Source organism: Crocodylus siamensis, chromosome 6 (assembly GCF_052110815.1).
Source record: "Crocodylus siamensis isolate JL-2025a chromosome 6, ASM5211081v1, whole genome shotgun sequence".
NCBI classification, from domain to species: Eukaryota; Metazoa; Chordata; order Crocodylia; family Crocodylidae; genus Crocodylus; species Crocodylus siamensis.
The window spans coordinates 21,120,242-21,147,615 of NC_143400.1; the positions used below are offsets into that span (position 1 = coordinate 21,120,242).

General features: G+C 50.5%; 3 protein-coding genes across 5 annotated transcripts; all 3 read right to left on the reverse strand.

Moving 5' to 3' along the window:
* Positions 1 to 223: 223 nt before the first annotated feature.
* LOC149861549 (olfactory receptor 6F1-like) lies at positions 224 to 1,150 on the reverse strand. Its single transcript, XM_090053768.1, has one exon. It carries the CDS (start codon positions 1,148 to 1,150, stop codon positions 224 to 226), a length of 927 nt encoding a protein of 308 aa, XP_089909894.1.
* A 12,797-nt stretch (positions 1,151 to 13,947) lies between these two features.
* Positions 13,948 to 18,247, reverse strand: LOC149861550 (uncharacterized). The gene is made up of 5 exons (XM_090053769.1): positions 18,103 to 18,247; positions 17,091 to 17,221; positions 15,415 to 15,468; positions 14,941 to 15,015; positions 13,948 to 14,469 (listed from the first exon to the last, which is right to left on the reverse strand). Exons 2-5 carry the CDS (start codon positions 17,217 to 17,219, stop codon positions 13,948 to 13,950), a joined length of 780 nt encoding a protein of 259 aa, XP_089909895.1. The 5' UTR covers positions 17,220 to 17,221; positions 18,103 to 18,247.
* On the reverse strand, positions 18,247 to 26,982 carry LOC149861551 (RING finger protein 112-like). 3 transcript variants are annotated; one of them, XM_090052550.1, is made up of 10 exons: positions 26,859 to 26,926; positions 25,838 to 25,941; positions 23,882 to 23,947; positions 23,364 to 23,628; positions 22,992 to 23,207; positions 22,591 to 22,728; positions 22,292 to 22,396; positions 21,158 to 21,208; positions 18,770 to 18,826; positions 18,247 to 18,449 (listed from the first exon to the last, which is right to left on the reverse strand). In XM_090052550.1, the coding sequence occupies exons 3-10, from the start codon at positions 23,902 to 23,904 to the stop codon at positions 18,255 to 18,257; spliced, it is 1,050 nt and encodes a 349-aa protein (XP_089908676.1). In that variant the 5' UTR covers positions 23,905 to 23,947; positions 25,838 to 25,941; positions 26,859 to 26,926; the 3' UTR covers positions 18,247 to 18,254. The 3 variants fall into 3 exon arrangements, with proteins under 3 accessions (XP_089908676.1, XP_089908677.1, XP_089908678.1); XM_090052551.1 differs by lacking the exon at positions 25,838 to 25,941 and having other exon boundaries at positions 26,859 to 26,982; XM_090052552.1 differs by lacking the exons at positions 25,838 to 25,941; positions 26,859 to 26,926 and adding an exon at positions 24,253 to 24,430.
* Between the last annotated feature and the right edge of the window lie 392 nt (positions 26,983 to 27,374).

The following is a 27,374-nucleotide window of genomic DNA, read 5'->3' on the forward strand; positions in this document are numbered from 1 at the left end:
TCTACATGAGTGCTACAGCACCATTACTAATCCCAGGTACATTTGCTACTTGCATTTGCAAATTTACTCAGGTTTAGGGAGGTTTACTGCAAATTCAGCATGTGCACATATGGATGCACATGCTTACTTTGCAGTAAACTATGCTAATGTGAAGTTAAGCATCTTTTGTGGATGCACATTATGTTCACTTATTTTCCTTGGAAATAGAATAATGAAAATATAATCATGTGCTATGGAATACACTGCAAAAGGCTTCCTTCACCTCCCTGTTTCTCAGAGCATAAATGAAAGGATTTAGCAAGGGTGTCACAATAGTATTCAAGATGGTGACTATTTTGGTCAGCTCCAATGAACTCCGGGCAGATGGCTTGACGAAAAGAAAAATAGTGGAGCCGTACCATATAATCACAACAGAGAGATGGGAAGAACAAGTGGAAAAGGCTTTCTGTCGTCCTTTGGCTGATGGGATTCTCAGTATGGTAGATATGATATAGATGTATGAAAGTAGAGTAATCATGCATGAGCCAAGGATGACAAATGCTGCGATGATGAAGGCTACTGTCTCAACTGTGTGCGTGTCTGTGCAAGATAGTACTATCCAGGAATCCATGTTGCACCAAAAATGGTTAATGACATTAGGACCACAGAAGAATAACCGGCTGATTAGAATGATTGGTACCAAGACAACCAGAAAACCACCCACCCAACATGTAATTGCCAACTGAGTAGACAAGGTGTTGTTCATAATAGAGCTATAGCGCAGTGGGTGGCAAATGGCCAAATAGCAATCATAGGCCATGACTGCCAAGAGGAAATGTTCTGTGCAACCAAAAGAGAAAATTAAATACAGCTGCAGGAGGCAGCCATGGAAGGAGATAGTTTTGCTTTTCCCTAGGATAATTGCAAGGGTCTTGGGAACAGAAGCTGTTGTGTACCATATTTCAAGGAAAGAGAGGTTGCAGAGAAAAAAGTACATGGGGGTGTGGAGGCGGTGATTGGTCATCACAAGGGTTATGATAGCCATGTTTCCGGTGACTGTTAGGATGTACATGAGGAGGAAGAGCATGAAGATGGAGATCTGTAAAGAGAGGGATCCAGGAAATCCCAAGAGAATGAATTCCATCACCGTGGTTTCATTTTGTTTTCCCATTTGGTCCTTTTACTTGCTGAAATCCATAAAGTTAAGAGAGAGAAATTATTACAGTTGACAAGCTATTGTTTCCCAGTGATCTATGGGGTCATTTCTGGCACTTACCTGCCCAGAAGAATTGTATCCCTAGACAACTAGGACAAATCTATATCAGTGCAGACAAGCAAAGAATAAGGGAGAGGATCTTTTGAGATTCTCAATATTGTATCTTTTGTCCAATGCAGCTGAATGATTGGGACCTTTATCCTGGAAGCCAGGGACCCTAGGTTTTAGTCCCCCTTATGCAGAGAAGATGGGATTTGCATCTCTCTGGCTTCCAATATAGCACTCTAAGCAGAAATCATCACCAGATACCTTTTCTGGCACACCTTTTGAAACTAAGCCACAAACATCATCATTAAAGGAAGAAAAAAGAATAGAGGGGTAAACTTTTAAATCCCTAGGAAAAGAATATCCATGTTAAAACCTAGGCATTTCTCCCTTAAATTCAGCAGTTATTTTGCTTAGCTGTGCACTCTCTGACTTAATTTTGTGTGCTCCCCCATCCAATAGCTTCAATATACCTTGTGTTCATGGCTATCAAGTGGACTAGCTTCACGAGTGCCAGCAAAAGCAGGGCGCAATGGCTGAACTGTGTTGTGGTGGTTAGAGCACTGCTCTAGGAAATCATTTGAAACCCAAATTCAAGGCTCTGTTATGTGTCCAACGAGACAATGTCACTGGGCATTAAATGCTGATGAAATAAATGACCATTTACACAGTCAGGGAACAGAATGCTAATTTAAATTACTCGTGCTTTGCATTTATGCACCCACTGATTCTTCTTGGACCTTCAATAGTAAGTTAGTTAGTTGCCACAAAGCTGTGACTAGAAAGTAGACATTAATACTCCTAATTTCCTGGTTAAAAGAGACATGAAAGCACTCCCCCTGGAAATTGCAATAGAGTCCTGGACTGGCATTTTCTAGGAAGCACAATTAATTAGATAGCCTGGTCCTTTGTGTTAGGAGTAAGAGTTGGGAAACTAACTGCCTAAGTCTTCTTTGGCAATCCAAGCCTAGGAACAGCTAGAGCCCATTTACAGAACCAAGTAGAACACAAGTCGCCTGACTTGCAGTTTGAGAAGTAGAATAAATGTGTTCATATTTTCACATTTGCTTTGTGCCAGGGCTAGATTTTCCATGTTTAGAAAACATACTTTTCTAAAAGAGTGAAAATTTGTGTCAGTGTATACAAACCAGCAGGGGACAAAATACTTTCAACCAATACATTGTGGAAATGCAGAATTAAAGAGCAGCCCCTTTTCAGTTGCTTTTGTAAGCTAGCATCCTGAAAATCAGCCCGCCAGACTAAATTTATCACCAGGAAAATAATTACAGTCATTATGTTATTAGACCATGCATCAGTCCACCGTTTTCAGATTATAATCTCACGAGACTATTACAAACTGATTACATTCTGCATGTGCAACTGATTGAAGCATGGGACATAGTTCAGCCACATTGTCTTTCTCTCTTGAATTCCTAGGGCCAATAGAAAGGACAATTGGTGAACTTTTCTCCACCATATTTCCTCTCCCTCCTGTCTGACTATCTATGGAGAGCAAATCTGAGGAGGGAAAGAGGAATGAATTACATCCTCACTGCTTGAAAAGAGCCCTTACTTTGTTATAACTGATAACAGTTAGATACTGTCAGATACTGTATCTGAAGTAATACACTATATCGACTATAATGAACCAAGCAAGTACTTTTGTGGCACAAGACGTATTTAAAAATGCACAGTCACTTTACAAATGCATTTACTCTAATGTAAATAGACACTAGACTGGCATGTATAGAATTTCTGGGATGGAAGCTAATATCTTAGAGAATATACTCACATTTGGATGGGTTTGCTGAGCAGTGGTAACATCTTGAACTGGAAAGGTATTTGCTTGGACAAAAAAACATATGTAAGGAGCTGATCTGCCAGTGTTAACTGTGAGTGGATAACATTATTTTTAAACAAAATATTGATTTATGAATATACTAACCTTTAAATAAGACAAAAGCTTTGGGCTCTATAGTTATCACCATAACAGTTCTTTTCTGACATATTACAAATAATAGAAAAAATAAAAATCTCTCTCTTTCCTTCTGTTGCCCTTTCCATGTATCTCTGTCTTTGCTTTCATTCTTTGATTCATAAAGCAAGAAGAGGATGGCTTTCATTTCCATTCAAAGTTAGTAAATTCAAAAAGAAATAGAAGAAAATACATCTTCACCCATGCTATTATCAAACTACAGGAAGCCATGAAGTCCAAGAATGTAGTGAAACTCCCAAAACAGGCATCCATATGGTTAGTAGGAAGAACTGGTTATACGTAAAGATAACAGACATTTTGGGGAAGAAGTATTGAAGCACATGGTTTCTATTTAATGGAGATCTGTAATCAATTCTAATGCCAAGTGGAGGAGCAGACTACCACACACTGGCTACCACTGGCAACACGTAGCGGGTGCATGTGCACCCCCAGAGATTGGCGGTGCATCCCATCAGAGAAGTACTGCTGACAGTGCCAGCAGCACCTGCGAGAGCTCCCCGCTTGGCCCACCCTTGACACTGACACCACCCACAGCTGCCTGCAGGACCTCCCTACTCACCGCTGCCACCACTGCCGCCACCTGTGGGTGGTCTCTGTACCCCCACCACAGCCTCCGGGGGCACACGTGGTTCATGGAGGCTACTGCAGGCCTCTCACATTTTCTGCTGGAACTTCTCACCACTCTACAGACATGAGCAGCAAGAAACTGACCTTGCATCTGCATCAATATGACAGTGCTTCTTCCTCCCCTCCCTTTCGGTCCAGGCTACCCCTTACCTCTTCCATCTTCCCTCTCTCTCTCTCCCTCCCTAGGTAGAACTTTGTGTTTCTATATTGCTCACTATGTGCCTTCTCTCTCTGTCTCTCTCTGTCTCTCCTTCTCTTTTCACGTTAATAAAGCCTCCTTCAGTATGACATCATGCAAAACACCAGCGTTGAAGGAAGATTGGGTTAGTTCATCACTTCAGAAGCTTCCCTCGGGATTCTGTCTCCAAAGAACTTCCCAGCAATTCTGACAATGTACAGAGGGGTTTCGTGGGATGCCATTAAAAGAGTCTGAAGGGCTAGTGTCAGGAACAACTATTTATGCTCCTCTGTGGAAGTTCTGTCAAATCATTCATCTTAAGGCACATATTCAGCTTGTACTGAACTTCTGATAATTCTCAGATTCTCTCTGTTCTCCCTCCCCTCCCCCCCGCCAAATGTCTCCTAAAGCCCATGGATACGAAAGGGAAAAATTCAGTGAATCACAGTTTGCCTTGGATCATGTCTTTGAACCCTCTGAGGAGTTCCTCCAATCCAGCTTACACCCATTAGAAAGGTGCTGTCTTGAGTAGAATCTGTCAAATAGTGCATAGTGTTTCTAATGATGTTTTTCCTGTTGCAAATAACTGTTCACTTGCATCCTATTTATACAATTTTCATCTAATTTTTGGTAAATTAGCAAAGCACACTCACATACACAGAGGACACAATGGGCCAGAGCCTGAATTCTATTTCCTTCTGCATGTCTAAAGGGAAGTTTCCTAGCCATCTTCTTCACAGTATGCTGTGGATGCCTAAGTGTTCGGGCTGTGCAAAACGTCACCGTTCCATTTCGACTTGCATTTTGACAGAACAGAGTTTCATTCAGAATTTTGTTTTGATGCAAAACTGCTGTTTCATTTCGTTTCGTTGAAACAGTCTTGCTGTTTCAACGCTGTTTTGATGTTTTGCCCATAGGCTATAATGGGGAAGCTCAAAACAGCCGATAACCTGTCATTTCTGGCCTGATTTGGATGAAACTTACAGGAATGATAGCCCCTTCTGAGGGCGTGAGGCCTGCCAAGTTTCCAAGATAGGTGCTGGGCTTTCAGGGAAACGGCACCTCAAAATCTTGAAAGCAAAAAACTCATGTCACGCGTACGTGTTAAGCCACAGTGGGATCAAAACTACAGGGGTGGTAGCTCCTGCTGAGGTCACAAAGCCTGCCAAGTTTCAAGGAGATCGGTTCAGGGGTTTGGGGGAAATTGCACTTCAAGCTGCGGACAAGCAAAACTCGTGACACGTGTGACACTGTGAACGTTAAGGCGCAGCAGGGTGAAAGCTGCAGGCTTGCTAGCCCCTGCTGAGGCCACAGAGCCTGGTGGCTTTCAAGGTACAGGGGCTTCTGGATTCTGGCGCCTGCACCTCTGGCTGCTGACAGGCAAAACTCATGACACTGGTGCTGTGGGACTGTGTCTGTCTTGGGGCACGGGGGTGGGTGAAAACTGAAGGCGTGCTAGGCCCTGCTGTGGCCATAAAGCCTGCCAGCTGCCAAGGAAGTAGGTGCAGGGGGAGTCTGGTTTCTGGGTTCCTGCACCTCTGGCTGCTGACAGGCAAAATTTGTGACATGGGTGGGTGACACTGTGTGTGTGTTAAGGTGTGCCCTCACTCAGCTGACACCAAGGCAGAAAGCAGGGCAGTTCAAACAATGCTGCCTTTTAAGCAGTTTTTTCATCCGTCTCATAGAGCACTCGGATTGGAAGAGACCTCAGGAAAGGATGACAGTCACTGGTTAGCTACACAGTCAGTAATGAGAGCAGTCATCCCCCCCCAACTCCCTTCTTCTTACTTTAGTTTCCGTTTCCTTACAGGGAAGCCCAGCTTGAGCTTTGAAACTTGAAACATTTAGAAAATTTTGAAATGTTTTGACTTGCCTCATTTCGTTTTGAGGCTGTTTCAAAATTCTCTGTTTCATTTTGATTTTGCTGTTTTGAGCTCAAAACGAGTCGAAACAGCGTTGAAGCGAAACTGCCATTGAAATTTCACACAGCCCTAATAAGTGTGCATGGGTAACATATAGGGCACATCCACACATGCATTTAAGTGTGACTAAATTTAATGTGCATTAAGCTAATGTTCATTAAGCAATTTTTGGCAAGTGTCTACACAGGCAAGGACTTGGCACTAAAGTTAGTCCCAAGTCCCTGCAACCTTGCCATGTGCCTCTGTGGCCACCAGGGGGAGCTCAAGTCCCTGGCCACATGGCTGCCAGCACTTTTTAGCCACAGCCAGAGCCAGCTACCAGCACTTGTCAGCCATCTTGGAAACAGCCCCACCCTTTGATCCCTGGCCTGCCGCTTCTCTTCCCAGGAACTGTGTACCAAGTGCAGGGGCAGCATATGGCAGCTCCCTCCACACCCACCCTGCCTCCCCATGACAGGGCTGCTCCAGCCCCTGCCCCTGCCCCTATCCCTGCCCCTGCCAGTGATGCCCACCACCCCACACTCCTGCCCACCATGGTACTGGCTCTGCTGGCCCCAGGAGATTCCCTCTACCCAAGCCCCAAGACAGCTGCACATCCACCAATGGGGACCAGTGCACTGGCTGTGGCAGGCCCTGCCTGACCTCCTCCTCCTGCAGTGGCACCTCCAGCCTGCCTGCCTCACAGCCCACACACCCCTTACCCCCTGGTCACCCCTAGCAACACTCTTAGGATGTGCACATGGGTGAAACAAAACAAAAAACATGATTACCTTCACAATGCTCACCTCCATCCCTCCTCCCTCTCCTCTCAACAAATAGCCCCCTCCCCCCCTGCTGCTTCAACCCACATCTTTCTCTCTCTCTGGGATGTCAAGGTGTTGAGAAGTTCGTGACCCCTTGCGGAGCTATTCCCAAAGACACAGAGTCGGTGTCAATCTCAAAATTTATTCAGCATGCTGGGCACCCTGAGTGAACTCAGAGGCCCCAAATAAAACTGTTAGAGGTGATTTATAGTTTACAGACAAGATGTGCGGGCAGGTGGGAATTTTCCACTGTGAATATCAGGTTAGTGTGGGAAAACCCTTAATTATTTCAAAACTGGTTTTTGGCTACATGTTTGTTTTGAAATGGTAACTAATAGGGAGGAAACTTACTTCAGACTTCAAAGTGAATAGGATTTGGTCATTGCAGAGTCTTATCAGCCTGTCCTTGGAGGCTGAGTCTGCTGTAGAAGTTAACTGCTACACTATTATTTATGATCTTGTTAGTAAATTTCTACAAAGGTGATACTTGTTCAAAAAAAACATTACTAAGGAAACTGGAAAATGTTAAGCCTGGTGGTTAGAGTACTCTATGGGGAAGTCAAAGTGATACCTGTGTCACTAAAATCACATCTTCCACTTGATGGATGATTGTAGTAACCACTCAGCTATTAGGGTTTAAATCTGAAATTACTTGCATTCTCTTCTCGGATCTAACACAGTGCTTTTCAACCTCATCATATTCAAAGCACACCTCAAAAATGCCCACACCTACTTTCACACATTTTTTAATGCAAAAAAATAGTTGCATTATTCAGTTGCAAAGACTGCAGAAAGCCACAGCAGGCCAGAATGTCCTTGACGCTGTTGATCCTGATTTAGAGTCTCCGGGTTTATCTTTTAAATCATGTTTTCACCCCCAACAGTACTAAGATTGCATGGTACCCTGCAGCAACACTGAAAGGATTCCAGGGCATCCTGAGGTGCTGTGGCACCCCAGTTGGTCAGAATCATTTGTCTAACATCAGGCAGGCAAGGTTATTTGGGTAGATGTGATATCTTTTATTAGACCAACTAAATGGTCTAACATAATCTATTCATGGGTTTCTGGCTGGCTATGTCTTGTTGACTTAATCACAGGCTGAAAATTAGAACCAGAGCATGAAGGCAGCTGTGTATACGCATAACCCTCAGTATGTTGTATGTGAATCTTGTAGTGTTAAAGTGAGGCCATTTCCTTTTCTTTTCTTTCGCCATTCCATGAAAGCGGACACAGCACTTACAAGACGGCTGGAAGGAGAGAGGTGCTGTGTAAGGGCTACTAATAAGATACGAAACTAGCTGAATCCGGTCAACAAAGGAACCTTGAAAGCAGTACAAGGACTGTATTTTTAAGATAAGATACATCTTGGCAAGAATATATGGAGTATGCAGTCATGAGAGTTAAACTTTGGTGTTCACGCGCACAGTGCCACTTGATTAGATAGAATAGTAATTTAGTTAGTAGATATTTGGGTATTCTTATGAGCACGAGCTAATCACAAACTAATGCTGATGTACTAACAAGGTATAAAATAGTATTGTATCTGGTAGGTGGGTTCCCTCTCTGGAGGCACCTCGCTGCAGCGAATAAAGACTCTATATCTGATTCTAGGTGTCTGCTCTGCGTAATCATTGCCCCAGCCTAGAGTGAACTGCACGTGGCTTAAAAGAGTGTAATTCATAACAGTACACGTTCAGTCTACACATGCCAGCCAATGTGTGAGAAGGTAAATGGGCACCTAGGCTTGGGATGATGCTAGCAAGGGAGGAAAGAAGGCCCATCTATTATCCTAGAATCTGTAAGATCTAGATTTCATTTCATGCCCTACAACCAGCACCATGCGTGACCTTGGGAAAGTTAGGTAGGGCTAGGTTCTATTATATGTGGTGGAGGGGTAAGTGAACTTGATATTACTTTTCTTAATGACATATGTGCAAAACACCACCATTTCATTTCAACTTTTGTTTCACCATTTTGACAGGACAGTGTTTTGTTTTGAGTTTCATTTCATTTTGAAGCACTGTTCCGTTTTGTTTCATCAAAACTGTTTCGCTGTTTCGATGCTGTTTCAATGTTTCACCCATAGGCTATAATGCGGAAGCACAGAACTGCCTGTAACTTTGACATTTCTTGCCTGATTCAGATAAAACTTGCAGGGATGATAGCCCCGTCTGAGGCCATGAAGCTGGACAGGTTTCAAGGATATAGTGTAGGGGTTTCAGGGAAACTGCACCTCAAAGTCTTGAAACCCAAACTCATGTCACGTGTGTATGTTAAGGCACAGTGGAGTGAAAATTGCACGATTGGTAGCACCTGCTGAGGCCATAAAACCTGACAGCTTTGAAGGAGATAGGTATAGAGGTTTCTGGGAACCTGCACGTCAGGCTGCTGATGAGCAAAACTCATGACGTGTGACTTTGTGTGTGTGTTAAGGCATGCTCTTACTGGCACTAGGGCCTCTACACAACATAGTCATTAACCAGCTACACATTCAGTGTCAGAGCAGTCCTTCCCCGCTCTTCCCCCTGCCTGTCCTTACTTTCTGTTTCCCTACAAGCAAGCCCAGCTTCAGCTTCAGCTTCAAAACTTGAAATGTTTTGAAAAGTTTGAAAAGCCAGCAGCCCTGGAGCCTTCCTTGTAGCTCCTGAGCTGTGCATGATGCATGCTGGGGAAAGGGCGATGTTTGGAGCCGCCTATGGCCGCTTCTTGCAGGGCACACTCCTGTCTGTGAAGGGGTTGAATTTTTTAATTTTTTTTTAAATGTGGGCCTGAGGTCAGGTGGGTAATTCTATGGATGTGACTGCAGTGAAGAGAGGAGGTTTGGTAGAAAGCATGCCATTATCCTACTTGTGTGCCATAAGGGACAATCCCCCAATTCTGTGGCCTCAGAGGCACAAATTGCTGCCTGGGTGTGTGCCTGTGAGGTTTCGTCCAGGATATTGTTGTTGTTGGTTTTTTTGCACCACGACACATGGAGGCTGTCCCGGTCCCCAGAACCGAATGGAGTAGTGGCCGGGCTCCAGGGTGGAAACAGGGCCTCAACATTCCACACCATGGACCAGATTTAAGCCCTTGCTTCAATTGGAGTACTCAAAGTGTAGTTAGGAAGGCCAAGGCAGAGATGGAACTGGGGCTAGCTTCCCAGATTAAGGACAATAAGAAGTCCTTTTTTAAATACGTAGGGGGTAAAAAGAAGGTCCCGGGTAATGTGGGGCCCTTGCAGGACGCCATGGGAAACTTGGTCATCACACCAGACGGCAAAGCTAACATGTTTAATGATTTCTTTGCCTCCATCTTCCTAAGTAGGGACCAGAACAGCCACCTCCCTGCTGGGCCCCCCTCAGGCCCCGGGGGAGGCACACCTGGGCCACGGGTTAGCGAGGATTTAGTTAGGGAGCTTCTGGAGGGGTTGGACACATTCACGTCAGCTGGCCCGGATGATCTCCACCCTAGAGTTCTAAAGGAACTGGCCGAGGTCATTGCAAGTCCCCTGGCACAACTTTATGAGCACTCGTGGTGCTCTGGTGAGGTACCGGAGGACTGGAAGAGGGCCAACGTGCTCCCCATCATCAAAAAAGGCAGGAAGGAGGACCAGGGAAACTATAGGCCAGTTAGTCTCACCTCGATCCTAGGCAAGCTGTTCAAGAAAATTATGCTGGCACACATCCATGAGGGGCCCGCAGGGGACTGCATGCTTAGGGGCAACCAACATGGGTTCATCAGTGGCATGTCCTGTCAGACCAACCTGGTGGCCTTTTACGATCAGATCACCAGATCATTAGACGCAGGGGTAGCAGTGGATATAGTCTTCCTGGACTTCTGGAAGGCCTTTGACACTGTCTCTCACCCCATTCTCATTAAGAAATTGGGGGGCTGTGGTGTAGACACCCACACAGTCAAATGGGTCGCCAACTGGCTGGAGGGCTGCACCCAGAGGGTGGTAGTGGATGGGTCCTTCTCAACCTGGAGGGACGTGGGCAGTGGGGTCCCGCAGGGCTCGGTCCTCGGGCCCACACTGTTCAACATCTTCATCAGTGATTTGGACGAGGGGGTAAAAAGCACCTGTTCAAATTTGCTGATGACACTAAGATGTGGGGGACGTGGGCACACTGGAAGGATGCAACAGGCTACAATCAGACCTAGACAGGTTACAAGGGTGGGCGGACGAGAATAGGATGGGCTTCAACACAGACAAGTGCAAGGTGATGCACCTTGGGAGGAACAACCGGCACCATACCTACAGGTTGGGGAACTCCCCTCTTGTCAGCAAGGAGGCGGAAAGGGATCTGGGGGTCATCACTGACTCCAAGATGAACATGGGCCGGCAGTGTGGGGAGGCAGTCAGGAAGGCCAACCGCACCTTGGCATGCATCCACAGATGCATCTCGAGCAGGTCCAAGGAGGTGATCCTCCCCCTCTATGCGGCACTGGTCAGGCCGCAGCTGGAGTATTGCGTCCAGTTCTGGGCGCTGCACTTCAAGAGGGATGTTGACAGCATGGAGTGGGTCCAGAGGAGGACACCTGTATGATCAGGGGGCAGCAGGGCAGGCCCTACGAGGAGAGGTGACGGGACCTGAACCTGTTCAGCCTCCACAAGAGAAGGCTGAGGGGGGATCTTGTGGCCTGTTATAAACTAGTCAGGGGGGATCAGCAGGCATTGGGGGAGTCACTGTTCCCCCGAACACTGCCAGGAGTGACCAGGAATAACGGTCACAAGCTGGCAGAGGATAGGTTTAGGTTAGATATCAGGAGGCGCCACTTCACAGTCAGGGCAGCTAGGGTCTGGAACCAGCTTCCAAGAGAAGTGGTGCTGGCTCCTACCCTGGGGGTCTTTAAAAGGAGGTTAGATGAACATCTTGCTGGAGTCGTTTGACCCCAGTACTCTTTCCTGCCATGGCGGGGGGTTGGACTAGATGATCTGCTCAGGTCCCTTCCGACCCTAGAAACTATAAACTATGAAACTAAGTGTGTGTGAGGAAGGGGAAGTTGAGGGGGCCGAAATGGGTTTTTTTGGTCGTTTCTGATTCTGGGGTATCTGAGAGTTCTGAGGCCTGAGCAGCAAAAAGCCTGCAGCCCTGGAGAATTCCTTGTAGCTCCTGAGCTCTGCATGATTTTGGCTGGGGAAAGGGGGATCTTCGCGGCCACCAATGGCTGGTTCTGGCAGGACACAGGTCCCTCTGTGAATGGCTTGAATTTTTAATTATTTTTTTAAATGTGGGCCTGATGTCAGATGTGTAATTCACTGGATGTGACTGCAGTGAAGACAATGGACGTTTGGTAGAAAGCATGCCACTCTCCTACTTGTGTGCCGTAAGGGACAGACTCTGCGGCCTCAGAGGCACAAGATGGTGCCTGTGTGTGTCCTGTGAGCTTGTGTCCAGGACTTTTTTGTTGTTGTTTTTTTTGCACCATGAAATATGGAGGCTGCCACGGTCCCCAGAACCAAATGATGTAGCGGCTAGGCTCCGGGGCAGAAAGTTTTTATACTTACAGGCTTGGCAGTGCTACACTTACTAGCATCACGACCGAAAGGAACTGGGGGGTCATGGATGACCACAAAATGAACATGAACTGCCAGTGTGATGCTGCAGCCAGCAAAGCAAATCAAATGGGTTTGCATCTACCGATGCATCTCAAGCCAGACCCAATAAGTCATCCTCCAGCTTTACTCCGCCTTGGTGAGGCTGTGGCTAGAGTACTGCATCCAATTCTGGGCTCCACACTTTAGAAAAGGACATGGAGAAGCTTGAGAGAGCACAGAGGAGAGCCACATGCGTGATCAGAGGTCAAGAGGACAGGCCTGATGAGGAGAGGCTGGGGGACTTGGGACTCTTCAGCCTGGAGAAGAGAAGGCTCATGGGTGACTTGGTGGCAGCCTAGAAGTATACAAGGGGTTTGCATCAGGAGCTGGAGAAGGTCTGTTCACCAGGGCACCCCAAGGGAAAACAAGGTCTAATGGTCACAAACTGCTGGAAGACTGTTTTAGGCTGGACATAAGGAAAAACTTCTTTACCGTTTGAATTTCCAGTCTAGAATAGGTTCCCCCCAGAAGTGGTGCAAGCACCTACTCTGGATACCTTTAAAAATGCCTGGATGCTGATCTTGCTTGAGTGATCTGACCCCAGCTGACTTCCTGCCCCTTGGGCAGGGGGCTGGAGCAAATGATCTCAGGAGGTCCCTTCCAGCCCTAATGCCTATGAAATCTATGAAATACAGGCCCCTCGGCTTGCCTGTTACTAGTCTGAGAGAAGCCAGGAGATGAAGCCATGCTGCAGTCAAGGCAGCTGAGATGGGGCGGGGGAGGGTCTCCAGTCTAGAGGCAAGGCCAGAAGGATTCTCTTTTCTCCCAGGAGGATCCAGGTGACCAGGAAATGGCACCAATGTCAGAGGTTGGAGTGGAAAAGACCCTAGCAAGGAAAAGGGGGTGGATGAGAGGCCGACAGACAAAAAGAGGATTTGCAATTCCCTCCTTTCCTTGCAGTGGCAGGGCACTGGCAGTGCCCTCAGCCAGCCCCCTGCTTGACCTGGGGCAAGTGAGGGTGATGGTGATGGGCACCATGCCCAGCAGGGGCTGGTGAGAGTTTCTTGTGCAGCTGTAGAGAACAGGCTGGTGCTATGGCGGTCCCAGGCTCCATGGACGCACGACTCCAGACACAAGAATGGGAAAGTGCTGCCAGGCACCGAGTACAGGGTAGGGGGAGCGTAAAGCAAAACGATGCACTCGGCGCCCTTAGCAGATTCAGCAGGAAGAAACTTTAGATTCTCTTGTGCTCATTCAGCATTTTCCCATAGCGCAGGTTGGCAAACGTGTCCATCCCTTCCTCCCTTCTCTTGCCATCCATCCATCCTTCCTTGTGTCCGTCTGCCCACCTGTCCATCCATCCAACAATTCATCTGCCCAACTAGCTATCCATCCATCCGCCCGTCCTCCCTTCTGTCCTTCCACCCACCCACACACTCTTGCATAGAGAATACACGGGAAACAAAGCAAAACGATGTATCCAGTGCCATTAGCAGATTCAACAGAGAGTGACTTCAGATTCTCCTGGTCCTATTCAGCATCTTCCCACCGCGCACTTATGTAAAATGTCCATCCCTCCCCCTTTACCTTGTCATCTAGCCTCCCGCCCTGCACGCTCTTGCCCGCAGGTTCTCAGGGCTCAGGGCAGGAAGGGGCAGGTCACCCATCGACCCCTCTCAGCAGGGGCGTGTCCTCCGAATCATCTATCACGACTTCCCCCTCACCTGCAGTGCCCTTGCTGTAGTGCGCCGTGGCTTTTTGGGTCTCTCTTTTGGCAATAGCCCCCCCCACTCCAGCACCCACCCCAGCACCAATGGCACCCAGGCCTCCAGCGCCCACCGCTGCCCCAATCGCCACGATAGCTGCCTCTGCTGCAAACACCCCTGCGGCCACCCCCACTCCAATGCCCCCGCCAGCCAAGGCCAGGGCACTGCCCCCTGCGGCTAAACCTGCCAGCGCAGCCTTCTTCTGGTAGCGCTTCTGGTACTTCTCCAGGAATGCCTCCATCTTCCCCCCCAGGTCTTTCTCCAGCTCCCCCAGGATCTCCTGTTTCTGGGCCTCCTCTCCCTCCAGTTCAGTGTCACATTCCTGCTTCAAGTCCTGGAGTTTCTGCTCCAGGTGCTGCCTCATTTTGCTGGGTTTCACCTTCAAGCATTGCACCATGGTCTGGGTGCTGTCATCCTGGTATTTGGGGAGAGGTACTGGCCATTCCCACTGGCCCCTGCAGGTCCCCTTCAAACCTCCAGCCCTGGGCTCCTCACCCAGCCCTGTGGCTGCCCCCCACATTGACCCAGAGCCCCCTGCCCACATTGCACCACCCAGCCCTACCAAGCCCTCGCTCCCAACCCTGGCGCTGGACTCTCTTAGCTCTGCTGGTGCCCCTCAAGTCTATCAATCCCTTGTCACCAAGCACTGGGCTGCCCCCAGTCGTGATGAGGCCGCTCACTCCTGAACCATGGGCCCCTACTATGAAAGCCACATTCCCTTGACCCCAGCTAATGCCTTTCACTCCTGACTCCCAGGCTTTGCTCCTTGCCTAGCCCTGGTCTCCCTTGTGCCCAGGCAGTGTCCTTCCTTCCTGGCCTGCAGGGATCTGCCTTCCTTGGCCCTGCCAGTGCCCTTCCCTCCCAGCCTGGAGCCCCACACACTCACCTGCTCCTGCTGAAATTCAGAATACTTGTCCTTAATTCTTTGCACTGTTCTTATATTTGCAAATGACTCTGCCATCTGGAGAAGGGAGGGAGGGGCAGAGAACAGGGAACGGGTTGTGGATCCAGCCAGAAGATGGGACCCATGCTCAGGAACTCTACAGCCCCTGTAGCCAAGTGATGCCACCCCTTTGCTTCCAAAATGGAGCCCCCATGCCCCATCCTTTATATCTACCCTCTCCCCCGGTGGCATCTTCCAGGCCTGCTCTCCCCACTAACCGTGCCCTGTGGCCTTGCTGGAGCCAGCCAGATGGGGGCAGACACGGCTCTTGGCAGGGTGCAGGGAGTGGGGGACCCCAGAGCCTATCGAATGACTCCCTCTGGCACATATGGCCCCTCTTCCCCCACTTCCAGCACCTCATTTTGGTGGGACTTTGGTGGGGCGATGGAGCGGAGGTTTGAAGGGGACGTGTGTTACCGTGGAAGGGGAGCTGAAGCCGTAATTCTTATTGTTCAGGTACTGAGAGATGCGCTGTTAGGAAGAGATACATGGGGGTAGAGTCAGGGCAATGGCCGCTGTGTTTTGTGGCATCCACTGCCGAGCCCGGAAGCCAGGCCAAAGAGCATCCATGGGGTAGTGGATGACAGACTCAGTGCATCTCAGCAAGCTGAAGCAGAGGGCAGCTGAGTGAGGTGCAAGACCTGGGAGGTGACCTCCCTCGCGACCCAGCGCCAGTCAGGCCTCATGGAGGGGCTGCAGGTCTGGCCTCGCAGTTTAAGAAGGGCATCCAGAAGTCAGAGCAGGAAAGTCAGGGGCTGCTGAGGCAAGGGACAGCACGATGATGGGCGGGAAGGCAGCTCGTGCAAGGAGGGTTGAGACCGTGGCACATCTAGCTTGCTGGGATACTACAAGTCCGGAGCTGGGAGAGCACACCCAGTTCTGTTCAGCCCCCAGCTCAGCAAGGGCAAAGATCTAGACACGGTCCTATCATCCTTTCTGCCCTTCTTTGGACCTTGTCTAGCTCTGCACTAGCTCTAGCTCTGTCTCTGAGCGGCACGGAGGTGCCTCCCTGTGAGGAGAGGCTGGGGTGGGCAAAGCACAGCCTGCGGGCCATATCCAGCCCACCAACTGATCCTAACCAGCCCTCCAGCCATGGCTGGGAGCCTGAGGAGGGAGAGTGCCCAGCTGGGGCCAGGCTAGGCCACGCAGCATGCAGACCTCTCCACCTCCCGCCCCCCTGCGCACATCCGTGCCCCCTGGCCCGGCTTCCTGTTGGTCTGGGGCTGCAGAGGCCTGGCACCGTGGCTGCTGGCAGTAGGGCCCACACAGGATGGGGCACGATGCAGCATGCCAAGTAGCCATCCTGCCTTTCTGCTGCGATGAGCCACTGTCACCGCAGTGCTACTAGTCCATGCTGGCCATGGTGGGGACTTGGCCTGGGGCAGCAGCCCCCGACCCTCCCAGTGTCGTGCAGCAGCAGAGGCTCATCATGGCAGGCAGCTGGGCAGGCAAGGATGGCTCCTTGGCATGCTGCATCATGCCCCATCCCGTGCAAGCCCATCTTCTGGCAGCTCTGGTGCCAGGAAAGTGCAGCCCCAGCAGGAAGCTAGACATGGGGGTGGAGGCAGGGGCGAAGGAGTCTGCGTGTTGCCCAGCCTGGCCTGGCCCAGCCCCAGCTGCAGCTCTCCTCCTCAGGCTCCCGGGGTGTTGGCCCATCCAGGGTGCTGTGCGGCAAAGGGTTTCCTTAGGCAGCACTGGCCCTTTGGTCCCAGGCTGGTGGCAAGAGCCACCCATGGCGCTGGCCATCACTGTGCTATGCAGTGCAGGGTGGGGCACAGACTAGTAGGAACGTAAAACCTGCCATTTACTGGGTCAGACCCAGGTCCATCCTGCCCAGTCTCCTGTGTCCCATGGGGCAAACAGCGGAGGCTGGAACGGCGAGTGACAGGGTCTGAGCAGGGTTTTGCCCTGCTCCTCTCTCCCTTGCAGCTGGCAACACTGAGGGTCCAGGCAGCTCTGACGCAGAGGCCGTGCCCCTCACTTTCTGCTCCAGAGATGCCCATGCCTCTTTCCTTCAAGCGGGTGTCCCCTCCCTGGGTGAACCTGGCTGGACTCAGCCTCCACCACATCTGATGGCCAGCACTAATGGTCACCTTGATCCTCTCCATCAGTTGCCCTCCAGTCAGCATGTTTCCTTTTGAGTCCGTCCGAAAGCTCGTGGCAGCTGAGTCCACCACGCCAGTGACGTAGGCCCTCAGGTGGTGCCTGAATGGCTCACTCATGTCTGCACGAGGGAGGGAAAGGATCCAAGCGTCTAGGAGTGCTCAGGGGACGGGGCCCTCCCAGAAACAATACGAGCATGATGCTGACAGCAGAGAAAAGATACATCAGCCCCCACATGGGGTATCAGAGCTAGGGCAGAGGACAGGCTCAGTTGCCCTCAGCTGGACCTGGCTGCCTCAGTGGGCCTGGATGCTCCCAGCTGGCCTGCAGGATCCTGGTCCCTGCTGATCTGCCGTGGCCCCGTCAGTGCCCAGCAGTCTGCCCGGCAGGGCAGAGGTCTGGGGCTTCTGGCTCTTTGCCCCTGGAGCCATGGCTCCTACTTTGGATGCCTTGTTCAGCCATCCCCGGGCTGGCCTGTGTCCTGGGTCCTCTCCGGGTGCCCACTGGCTGACTCCAGCCCAGGCCCCTGTGCTCTGCTCTCACTTGCCGGCTCGCTGACCCCCAAGCCCCATGCCGCTGACTCCAGTTCAGACCCCTCTCCTATGGCGGCCGGCTGCTCGCGCTTAGCCTGACTTGGTGACGTCCCAGCCCCTGCAGCCCCAGCTGCCTGCTCTGCCCCCCGGCGAGTGACGCTGCTCTAGACCTCTCCCTCCTGGCCTTGGCCTGAGCTTGCGGCACCACCTGGGGTGACTGCCAGTCCATGGTAAGCCTCCGTCTCCTGCTCAAGCTGCTCCTGCTCTCCTGACTCTCACCAGGATTTTTCTTCTCTGACCTTGTCTCTTCCCAGTCCCCTGGGTTGTTACCCTCTAGGGACAAGCTCTGGTTGTACCCCTGCCAGGGGTCCAGTGGGAGCCACGTAGGATCCCAACAGCACTCAAACCTTAGAGTAGTCAAGAAAGAGGAGGCAGACAAGGAGATGGGGTCAGACTCAGGGTCTCTTACCAGCTAAAGTCCCTTCACTCTTTTCAACGAACTGCGTGCCAGGGTGGGGCAAAAGGTAACACCGAGTTGTTTCTGCCTGTAGGACTTGCAGGACCCTGTCATGGTCAGGACTTCGCTCGAGATCCTGTGGATCAAGACAGGAGACAATAAGGTCACTCAGAAAAATGTTCAATGGGGCAAAGAAGCAACGTTTTTGAGGGGAGAGAGGTGGGGTGGAGATTAGGAGTCCATGAAAGCAGGCAGCCAGCTCTTCCCATTACGTCTTGGATATGGCCCAGATATTTCCTTCCTCCTTCAGCTCCATTGTCATGAGAAAGTTGGTAATCCCGAACCAGGAGGTCCAGATGCTGGAATAGAGAGTGGAGAATAATGGGGGCTGAGGGCACTGTCACTGTCCTGCCACTTCCTGATCTGCAATTTGGCAACTGGGCTGACCACGAGCAGAGGGGTAAGACCCTCTAGCCAGGACCCTCCAGGCTTGCTAAGCCCCAGCAGAAGCATTGGCACAGCCCAGTCACAATTCCCAGCCCTGGCTGCAGCTAACACCCACACCCATCATTGCTGAGGAATGAAAAACATCTCAGGCATCTGAAACAAATAGGTGAGGAATCCTTTTCTTTCCAGTCCCATGAGGCAAGCAGGAAAGCCCTGAAGCAGCAGGACTCACCTGAAGTAGACTGAGATCGCATGTCTTGCCAATCTCTCTTGTGGCCTTAATGAACATCTGAGATGGGGGAGAGAGAGAAGGAAAACATGTCTGTCTAAGGCAGGACCTCGCCACCTGGTGGCAATAGTTGACCAGTTTGGGTTGAGGACACAAGCTCAAGACTCAAGTTGAGTAAATACTGGAGGTAGATCATGAGAAATACACTGAATATCTATGGCAGAAGAGTAACAAGCAAGTTGAAATGACGACCCAGAGACTGAGAACTCATTCACTGTAACTAGGCCTGGAAAGCACAGGAGAGGACAACCAGGAAGAGAGCTGTCTGATGGCATCTCTTCCTCCAGGGTGGAAACCATGCACATCGAAGGAAAACCCCGTGGATATTTTGTCCCATGTTTCTTTATTATATCTCCCCCACAAACCCTGGGCTCTGTTCTTCATGTACTGACCGAGGCAGAAAGGCTGAAAGATCTAGGTTTATTTTGTCTGCAGAAAAGAAGACAGGGGATTTGATAACAGTCTTCATATAACCAAAGGGTCATTATAAAGCAGATGGAGATGGACTTTTCTCTGTGGCTGTAGGTGTCAGGACTAGGAGCAGTGGTCTCAAGCTGCAGAAGAGGAAATTTAGGTTGGAAATGATGACGTTTCTTACTGAAGGGTCGAGCACTAGACCAGCTGCCTAGCGAGGGTGTGCAATCTCCATGCCTGGAAGTTTTCAAGAGCAGATTGGACTGATACTTGGCTTGAATAGCTAAATAGAGTGGGATGGTTTAGGTTCCTGAGGTCCCTTGCAGCCTGACTTTCCTATGATTGTTTTCTCACAGTAAAATGTGAGTGAGCTCAAATTCCCTTGACTTACAGCCCAGCCACAAGGCAGATACAGCATCCCATGTGGCAGTGTTGCGGGTGACTTTCCAATGAACTCCTCTTGCTCATTGCTGGGCTTCACAAGTCAAGAACTGACACGGTGATGCAGATTTCATGGCAACACGGTAGCAGGTCTAAGCTTTCTAATACCTCATTTCCCAAGTCAGTATCCATCAGAAAAACTGAGATATGTGTAAGGAAGACGTATGAGAAAGCCAGGATGTAGTTTTGGCAGCATTTCAAATGTGGAAGAAGAAGCAGGAGAGCATGGAAAAAGAGAAGCACTGAGCACAGCCATAGATCACCCAGCACACCATGAGAAACAATGGTATCCAACCCTTCTTGTCTCACTCAAGATCCTTTGCACGCTTCCTGTACCTACAGTGATGCAGAAGCAGGTTTTTCTTCTATGCAGAGAACTGCGGGTGAAGGGCAGCTCAGACACTGGCCATACTGAACTTTACTCAGTGGCCTGGGGCTCCCTGGGGTGCCCTGTCCTCTTGCTTAAGAAATCAAGACTTTGTGTCACAAATATGAGCAAGAGATGAATATTTAATTCTGATGATGACGCCACTAATAAAAAACCCCAACTTTTGATAATTGTCTTGTTTCTTTTGTTTTACCCAACAAGAATGTATTTCCTTGATGTAGACTCTTAAAAACCTCCAAGGTGGAATATCCCTTCTTGGAGGTTTTTAAGACCCGGGTCGTCAAAGCCTTGGCTGGGATGATGTAGTTGGACTAGATGTGACCTCCTGAGGTCCCCTCAACCCTCATTTTCTATGAGTCTATGAATAATGCAAATGAATGGACATTCCAAACAACCTGTATTTCTTTTTGATCAGAAACTGAAGGCTATAGCCCTAGCATCTGGTTTTCTTTTAACTGGAGGGAAATTTTGTGTTGTATTATACATGAAGATGCACCCTCCCCCATTTTTCAAATCCTAGAATCTAGATCCACCCATACTTGGACACCATAGCCAATATCAGGAAACCAGGATTCAAAGACACAAACCCAGACAGCCAGAATCAAGGAGAGCAGCATTTAAAGACAGAAACCTAACAGGCAAAGCCAAGGAAGCTCAAGTTCAAAGACACTTACTCAAGAGCCAATGGCAAGAACCAGGCCCCATTGCCAAAGTCAAGGAGACTAGTGTTCAAAGGCACAAACCCAATAACCAAGGTTGAGGAAATGAGGGTTCAAATACATGAACCCTATAGCCAAAGTCAGGAAAACAAGGTTCAAAGATACAGAGCCTCCCCCCCTCCTCCCCCTGTAGCAGTTAATAATTAATCATTAACACTTCATTACATTTCCTAGCTGCCCAGTTACTGAAAGTGGAGTGAACATACCTCCCTTCCCAGGCAGTCAGATGTCTCAGAGTTACTAACCTACAGGAGGGGCCCCCTATGACCCCAGGCCCATCACCCCCCAAATTCTCGCACCTGCCAGGCTCCTGCCTCCACCCTGCAATGACATGCCCCATGTGTCTTTGGAGTCTCCCACCTGACTCACCTCCAAGTAGTTCTCTTCTGAGCGTTTGAATTGGGAGGAGATATTGAATATCTAGGGCAAATCAGCAGAAAAAAATGGCAGTGATGTGCCTGGGCAAAAATAACCCACACCAGATCAGCCCTGTGATGGGCTTCCCAAGAGCTGCTATCCCAAAGGAAAGAGATCCGGGAAGCATTGTGGATATTTTGCTAAAAACATCAGCTCCATGGGCTCAGTAGCCATGAAAAAGACAACAGCATGTTAGTGATGAATCGTGATGATGAAGGGAGTTGTGAACACAACAGAAAGTATCATGATGACCTTTTTTAAAGCCACATTATGTCCACACCTTGACGGCTGCACCCAGTTCTGGTCCCTGCACCTCCAAAAGGATATAGAGGAACTAGAGAAGGTCCAGAAAAGGGCAATAGGGATGATGAGTGCTACAGAGGGGCTTCCCTATGAGGAGACACTAATGAGGCCAGGCCTACTCAGCTGAGAAGAGACACTTGAAAGGGGTATGAAAAGGGTTTACAGTGAAATGGGGAAGACAGGTCAGTAGGGATTTACTACTGACTGTCTCTCACCAGACAAGAGCAAGGTGTCACGGCATGAAACAAGCAGGTTATCAGTTTTAAATGAGGACAAGATAGTTTGTTCCCCGCCCAGTGCATAATTAAAGGGTGGAAGCTGACAGTTCAGCCACCAGATGTGGCCACCAGATGTGGTGGAAGCTGAGAGTTCAGCCAGATTCTCTATGGGATCGGATCCAGTATTGGGGGAAAGGGACATCAGTGGTTATGGAGCAGGGAGTGAGGGGCACGGCCTCTGCATCACAGCTGCCTGGACCCTTAATGCTGGAGGCTGGAAGGGAGCGAGGAACGGGGAAAGCCCTGCTCAAACCCAGTCGCTCTGCCTTTCAGCCTCCGCTCTCTGCTGCCCTGGGACACAGGAGACTGGGCAGGATGGACCCAGGTCTGACCCAGGACAAGGCAGCTCTGACTTAAAAAGCCAGTGGCTCCTGGCCGCACTCCTGCCCCAGTCCCTGCTCTACAGCACCCTCCTGGACCCCCCACCCCGTCACACCCGCAGCATGACACCCCTTATTGCACCTCCCCCTCTGACCCTGCTCCCTGCATCATAGCCTCCCTGCACCTGGTAGGAGCTGAGCAAGATGCTGAACACACAGAGCTTGATACTAGTCTCCATGTGCCGCTGCAGGTCCAGGGAGCCCTTGGTGTCCACCAGGAATACGGCGACCTGAAGGGATGGACAGACAGATGCAGCCAGCCCCACTGTGAGTCCCTGCGGCCTTTGCCCCCTGCCCCCACACCACTCCAATGCCCCACTGGGCTTGGCTGTGCTGGAGGGATGGCAAGAGACAACCCCCTCCCAGCCCTCAGCCCAGGCAAGGCTGTCATCCCCGCAACCACCTCCTCTTCCCACCCCATTACCTTCCCCTCTGGGCCCTGGACCCAAAGGGGCTTGGGCCACATCCACACCCCCTTGGTCACAGTGTCCATTCCACCTCGGAAAGGAAAGCTGCTGTCAGCTGCTTCCTCCCAGGTCATCCAGGAGTCATCCAATGCCTCCTATGGGGAGAGAGGGGCAGGGGTTAATTGGGGTTCCCAGAGCAAGGGAAGGAAGTCCCAGTTCTTTGCCAGGTGGAGCCCAGAAGCCTGGCTTGTCGGGGATGGGAGGGGAGTCTGGTGGGGGAGAGGAGGGGCCGGGGTCCCAAGAACCGGGGCACCTGGGCTCTTCTCAGCTCCAGGGGGGGAGTGGGGTCTGGGGGGGCCTCTGCTGGGAGCCAGGACTCCTGATCACGGGGCAGGTGCGGGATCCTGTCACCACTCACCTGGTGATGCAGCCGGCGCAGCAGGTGGCTCATGACGAAAGACTTGCCACTGCGCTGCTCTCCGATGACGGAGATGAGGCAGACGGGGCTGCTCCGCACTGGCCCCTGCTCCAGGCAGCTGCTCAGTGCTTCCTCATTTAGCAGCAGGTGCTGGTCTTTGTCCACACCCATGACCTGCACCACTTTGTTGGGCTGTGGAAGAGCCGGCGGTGCCTTCTGCAGGGGACAGATGGGTTAGACCTGGGGTCTCCGGTGCCCCTGCATCAGGCCTGGATTGGGTCCCCTGCCCTATGCCAGCCCCTGAACCAGGCAGTGGCTCTGCAGGGGCCCAGAGCAGGGTTGCTGGGAGGGGAGGGATGCCTGTGGCCTCACCTGCTCCATCTCTATGACCTTCTCTACCACACTTCTCAGACGTGTGTCGGGCATCATGTGGTGCCTGGCACACGGCTGTCGGCACTCAGGGCACTGGGTTACCTCACCCTGTGCCAGGACCTTCCCCCAGTACTTGGAGAGGCATTGGCGGCAGAAGTTGTGCCCACACTCGATGGACACAGGGTCGTCCAGGATGTCCAGGCAGATGGAGCAGGACACGTCCTCCCAGAGACCCTCCATCCTGCTGGGCTCTGCAGCCTGGGGCCTGAGAACAGGAGCTCAAGTAAAACCCTTCTCAGACCCCGGTCACCCTCCCATCCACCCTCTGCTCTCTACTGCTGCGGGACACAGGGGCCTGGGCACAACGGACAGATGATCTGACCCAGGAAGTGGCCGTTCTGATGTTAGTGCAAGGGAGGCTGGGAGCCTGGGTTAATTGGGAGGGAAGTGCAGTCAGGTGGGTTGGAGCAAGGGGTGGTAGGAGGCAGGTCTTATAAAGGGCAGGGTCTCATGCTCACAGGTGTCCGTGTTTGTTTCCCATAATCCTTTGGGAGCAGGACAGCAGCACCACGGGGAGGGTTCACCTAGGATGGACCAAGATGGTGGGTCAGGATGGCACTCTTCCTTCACCTTCTGTCACAGGTCAGCCGGGCACTGTGAGTGTATCAGTTTAGTTGCAGGCTGACTGAGTGCTGAAACTGTATCATCCACTGGGCTGTTTAGTTTGGGATCGGGGAGGTGGAGTTGGGAGTGAAGTTTCACTTATAACAGTAAAAATATAGTTTACACATATAACAGTAAAACGGTTAAGTTAATAAACAGACAACATAACAATAAAAGTTAAAAATTGGCAGTGATAAAAACAAACAAATTGATAAAAAGTTCCCACTTGGTTAGCAACTTATCAATAGTCCCTCAGTGTCAGGTACACGTCAAGTTAATCCAGTGAAGTCAGGTGTCCTCTATCCATGCTGTCGGAGGAAATACCGGGGAAAGTCCCTCAGTCAGGATCTGGTCCTTGCTCACACTGGGAGTAAGGGATCCAGGGGCGTGGGACAGCAATGGCCATTCTGCTCCATCCTTCTTGCCGGTCACTTAACGTGTGTGTTCCTTTATATCCTGCTCTATGCTAATCTGCTGGCTTTACAGCCACTCACAATCTTACCCTACAGCTGTTACCCTATATGGTTAAAAGCTGTTAGAAATTATTATAATAGGTTACTGCCCAAGCTTGGGTTTACCCAATAAGCAAATTATACCACATTACTTTGGGGTCTGAGATTAGCATTTTTCCTGCCCAAGTCCAACCTACTTAAAATATTTTTAAGATATGTTAATTATATCTTGTGGTTCGGTTTGTTTATCTTTTTGACCTTCAAGCAAAAATTTATTAAATCAGCTAAGTCTGCAGTTTCATTTTTTTAGTTCTGCTTTTTGAAACTTATGTCAGACTTCTTAGCAGTTAAATATATGACCTTACAGTTATACTCCAGACAGGCAGGAGGCATCTGCAGAAAGCAGTTTCATAAAGTTATCTTAGCCAATATTTATTATGTGGCTTTATCAGATACTCTCAAAAAGCAGATTTCTTTTTTGCTATAAGTTGGTCATTAACCCTTTTGGCTCTGGCCATCACAACCTTCCCAAAATGCTTCCCAAAAGCTGAGACCAGTGGGTTTGCCAGGGCCATGATTCCCATGGTGGAGGGGGAACAACACAGGTTTGGGACAGCAAGTGGGGTAGGGTGAGGGCTGGCTGGGAAAAGATGATCCCAGAAGTCAGGTTCTGTGCATGAGGAAGCCAGGACATTCATGTTGTCAGATGATGCCTTGGACTCTGCTCTTTCCAGCTTCCTCTTTCCTCCAGCTGGCACCAGAAAGGGGAAGGGAACTGGGGTCCAGCCATCTCAGCTGCTGGATTTAATCCCCGGGAGCCTGCCCTCCTCCCGGTGAATCAAGGGGTTTCCCCTTTCCCCCTCCAACCCACCAAGTGGGGTTTTTCCCTCCCCCCACTTCAGCACACCAGATCCCACCTCTCTCCCAAAGGCAGCATTGAACCCAGGCAGCCAGGCTCCCAGCCCCACCACTCTAACCCCCAGACCCCACTTCTCTTCCAACAAGCCCAGCTTTTGGGCTTCCTGTTCATTTTCTCTTTCCCATCTCTGCCTCTCCCTAGTGACACTTTACTTCAAGGTCTGGATCCACTGCTGCTTCATTAATAGCTCATCGCATGCCAGGAGAAGCACCCAGCACTGGGACCGGGGTGCTGTGGGCAAGATAGAGCAGGGGCCCAAGACTGTAGGCCTGAAAGCCACATTAACAAAATGCTTAGCAGAAACAACATCATTTTGTGCCTTGACAGAACTAACGCCATGAACCGAAAGCAAAGCCAGAGGGTCATAGCTTAATAACCCACATCAGCAAAAAAGTTAGAAGAGGATGTAGTTTAGCTGTCTGAGACAGCAGGATGCTTACAGCAGCGTGACAGGAAAACAGCTGGGAGGAGCTTGCCCTGCCCCTGCTCGGAGCCCCTGGACCTGATTGAAGACAGTGCTTTGCAGGTCTGGCAGCCTTCAGGTCTGGTGTAAATTAAAGCCCAGCATGCTCAGCATGCCGTCCCATCCGGTTGAGAATAGGGCACACCCTTGGGTGTACCTGGCTTACATTCATGACAGAACCGTGTATGGGACATACAGAGGAAAACTGTAACCCACAGCCCTCTGTTTTTGCCATTGCCTCTCCCTCCCAACCTGCAGCCCTCACTCCCCCCAAGTGTCCCAGAGCCAGCCCCCCACCTCCCGCAGTTCCCACGGGAGGCAGGAGCTGCCGTTGCTCAAACAGTGTGGCGTGTGGACAGCATGGCTGGAGCAGAGCCCATGGTGGGGGGAGGGTACAGGCTGCCTGCTGTGGGCCTGGGGCTTCCTGCCCTGCTGCCCTCCGCTTAGGTGGCCCCAGGGCCCAGCACCCACCGTGGCCACTAAGCTGAGGCGCTCCATGCCCCCCCGGCCCCACTCAGGGCACAACTGATCCCTGTTTATCGCAGCCACAACCACTGATGTCGCGACCCCATTTGGGGCCACAGCCCACAATGTGGGGACCACTGATTTAGAGCCTTGCTTAAATACCAGTATTGCTTGTATTCAGTAAAGTAGGATTTGAGACCACAATAAACTAACGGATCAGTTCATTTCTGTTCACCCCACCCCTTCACTAAATGTAGGACAACAGGACACCTGGGAGCTGGAGGGTAGAGGGGCAGGACCTGGGCGCCAGGACACCTGGGGTCTCTGGGAGGGTAGTTGGACCCCTCCATCTCCAGACCCCACTGTGCCCCATTCCTTTCCCAGTTCTCACCCAGGCATCCAGGTTCCCAGCACCTTCCCCACCACACTCACTCCCCTCCTTTCCCAGAAACCCCAGGTGTCCTGGCTTCCTGCCCTCACTCCTGTGGTGGGTGAGAAGGGCTTGGGGGGCTGGGGGAACAGCCATCGCTTACCAGCGTCCAGCCTCCAGTCACTGCCACAGACAGACAGATGAATGCTGAGACGGCATCTGCAGCCCGGGGCCACCCGGGAGAACTGAAACTGCACAGGAAAACTTAGATGCCTGGTTTCCTTTCCCTCACATGGGACAAAGTCCTCCCACCACCAGATAGGGCTTATCAAAGGTGAAGAACCATTGGGCTTTAGCTAGGATGGCCAGCCTGTCATCCATTCAAGGTAGGGGGTAGGCACTCTTAGACAGCAGCATTATTCAGTCTATGTTGAGCCACACAAACCTCCACACCTCCTCCTTTTGCTAGCCTAAAATAAGGGCCTCTTGACATAAGTAGCTTGACTCTCATCCAGCAGTGGGAGTCATGTGTGTGAAATGCAGTTTTTGCTAAGTCAGGATGAATAACGAATATTAAGAAAAAACAACATACAAGATCTGAGGTTGCTATGGAAATGTGTGACATAAATAACTGTAGAGAAATGTGTGTTAAGATAAGCCATTGAGTTATGTAGCTAAG